Consider the following 2553-nt stretch of genomic DNA (forward strand, 5'->3'; position numbering starts at 1 on the left):
GTGCACTTTGTTCCGTCTCATGGGCAATACTTTTTGGAGGCCTATACTGCCCCTGCTGAAGTCCTATCGAGAATGAGTATATGGCTGGATGGATTGAATGTACTGGCTTAATTAAATGAATACATTGAAATGGTGAAGCGCTTTGGGAGATTACGAAAGCCTTCCATAACAGATGTTGGTTATCGTGAGGGTAAAAACTATATTTTCATACTGTGGATATGTCATCGTGATGTTTTTCATCAGGAGTTGCTTATCATAAGGAGACAATCATAGCCGTTGGAAATAGCTAACAAAAATGGAAAAAGCATGCAAGGTCTAACTTAGTGAGAGATAATCAAATTCCAACATTTCACCTCGGAAGGCACATATTACCATTCAAAACTGCACTTACTAAACACCAACTGAACAGGTGCCCAATATCCGTTGAACTTGCACCCGTCTTCGGGTCCATTCTGTTCCTGCAGGAAAGTGGTGCGAAGATCCACGTGTGCGGTTTCTTGCGAATTTGCCCAAGTTTGTATTGTGACCAGTCGATATTTGCCCAAAATTGTACCACCTACAGTGTTCTCACTTTTCTTCAAGAGTTCACAGCTTGTGACAGTTAGCTTGTCGTTGTGGAATGTTTTGTTCGTATACTGCATTAAAATAAAGCAAAAATGAGACTGAACGAATGCCTTATTGTCAGCCTACCTATCCTTGTATTTTTACGTTATATCCTTACGAATGATCCTTCTGTCAAACTTACCTTCATGAATAAAACAAGTAAGACGTAAGATTATGTACACATCTGTGACCTAAGACCAGCCAATTAATTGATGCGACCCCAACACTAAGGTTAAAAAATCAGCATTAACCTGAAAAATATGACGAATGTCGTTTTCGTCAGCTTGCGTTTTCCTCACGACTAATATTCCCAAAAACTTACTGCGGAACACATCAAAAGAGACCATGAAAATAAGGAGTGGAATAAAGTGTGAAAAATATCTTGACAAATTCACTCAGTTGCATGTCGATTTGGTTTTAGCGAGAGTCTCACCTAGAACCCAGCTGAATCTCTTGTTCATGATGTGTAAATCTGTCCGAGTTGGGTTCAAGTAGAACTTAAGTTTGACAGAAACTCTTATGCTGCACCTACCTAATGGACCTTATCAGGGGCAAAGCCGGTACTGGGTTGCCGATGAGTTTTCAGCAACCTTATGAATAGTGTACCACGTCTATAGTTGAAAATGCAACAAAAATCCAGGCCTAGTCTCAGTAGCCTTATGTTCCGAAGGCAGCGTCCTCGAACAATGCTTTAAGCTTAGAAAATTTTGCTCCTGGAACCGGAAAAATTAGGAGTTTTCCGGTGATTAATTTACAAAGAAAAACTATGAATCTCGCCACAGGAGAGAAAATGAGGGCTGTAAATAAATTAACAGAATGATTGCCCCAGGAGAGGGGGACGACTGTTAAAACGAGAGTGATGTGAGCGTGCTTTCGACAAATTCCGAAACCATTCATACCATTATTGTATGCTTCCAAGTGGAGTGAAGACAAGTCCAACTATTTTATGCTCTATTCCTATTTTCTGTAAAAATCCAGTCCAAATCCAGTCCAAAGTCACAGAGGAATGATGAGTAGGTTGATTCACACAGTATGTTACATCTATCCCGGTAGCGACTGAATGGACGGCTAAATATCGCGCTTCGTCCAAACAAATACTGAGTTTGCTATTGTTTGATTCAGCCTATAAACGCTGTTTATATAAATACAATCTTTTGATGAATGTTTTCACGGAAAAAATGTCAGATACCGGATAAGCAAAACAGCGGACTGTTGATACGCGGGGATATTCCAACAGATGTGTGTCACTGGTTATTGCAGCTCTTGGAGACATCTTCACACTAGAAGGATTAGGAAGCTCCCTGGCTAGGAACGATTTAATGTCAGATACCGGATAAGCAAAAACGCCGACTGTTGATACGCGGGGATATTTCAACAGATGTGTGTGTCATTGGTTATATTGCAGCTCTTGAAGACATGTTCACACTAGAAGGTTTAGGAAGCTCCCTGGCTAGGAACGATTTACAGTGTAGAACGAAATGGATACGATGGCTCATTGGTTTAATGAGTGGAAGCTGGAAACGATAAAATGTAACACAAAATACACGAAATAACACAACCGGTGATATGAATGAATGATCGGAATTTTTGGAAGGCAGAAATTGGCAGCGTTCTACACACGGGTAGCTCAGGAAGGAAACAGTGTGGAGATGTTAGCCCCATAGGACATTTTAAAAATCTGATTGATTGGTTGAAAAAGACATGTTGCTCGAATGTTGGGTACAGGCAGAATGGCGGAACAAGCAAGCATTGAGGAAAATTGCCGTAACAACGGTGGCATAGGGCACTAGACCTGATACGCCCCTTTGGTTAGGAAGTGCTTGCATGTTTCTACTCGTCGAAGAGGCATCGGCGAGGCATACTGGTGTGTGATGAATGTGATCAACGAGAACTTATGAGAAGGTGACAGCCGTATTCTGGATTAGGACGATCTAGGGACTTAGAAATGAA

General features: G+C 41.2%; 1 protein-coding gene across 1 annotated transcript in view; it reads right to left on the bottom strand.

The window, feature by feature from the left end:
* Nucleotides 1–751, bottom strand: part of T265_08116 (hypothetical protein) — a gene marked incomplete at both ends in the record, with an annotated part of 6918 nt that extends 6167 nt beyond the window's left edge. Inside the window, 2 exons of the mRNA XM_009173823.1 lie at nt 399–635; nt 746–751. Of these exons, the coding sequence (XP_009172087.1) occupies nt 399–635; nt 746–751 (243 nt within the window). The remainder of the gene's footprint in view (nt 1–398; nt 636–745) is intronic.
* Between the last annotated feature and the right edge of the window lie 1802 nt (nt 752–2553).

This window comes from Opisthorchis viverrini (genome assembly GCF_000715545.1).
Source record: "Opisthorchis viverrini unplaced genomic scaffold opera_v5_202, whole genome shotgun sequence".
Taxonomy (NCBI): domain Eukaryota; kingdom Metazoa; phylum Platyhelminthes; class Trematoda; order Opisthorchiida; family Opisthorchiidae; genus Opisthorchis; species Opisthorchis viverrini.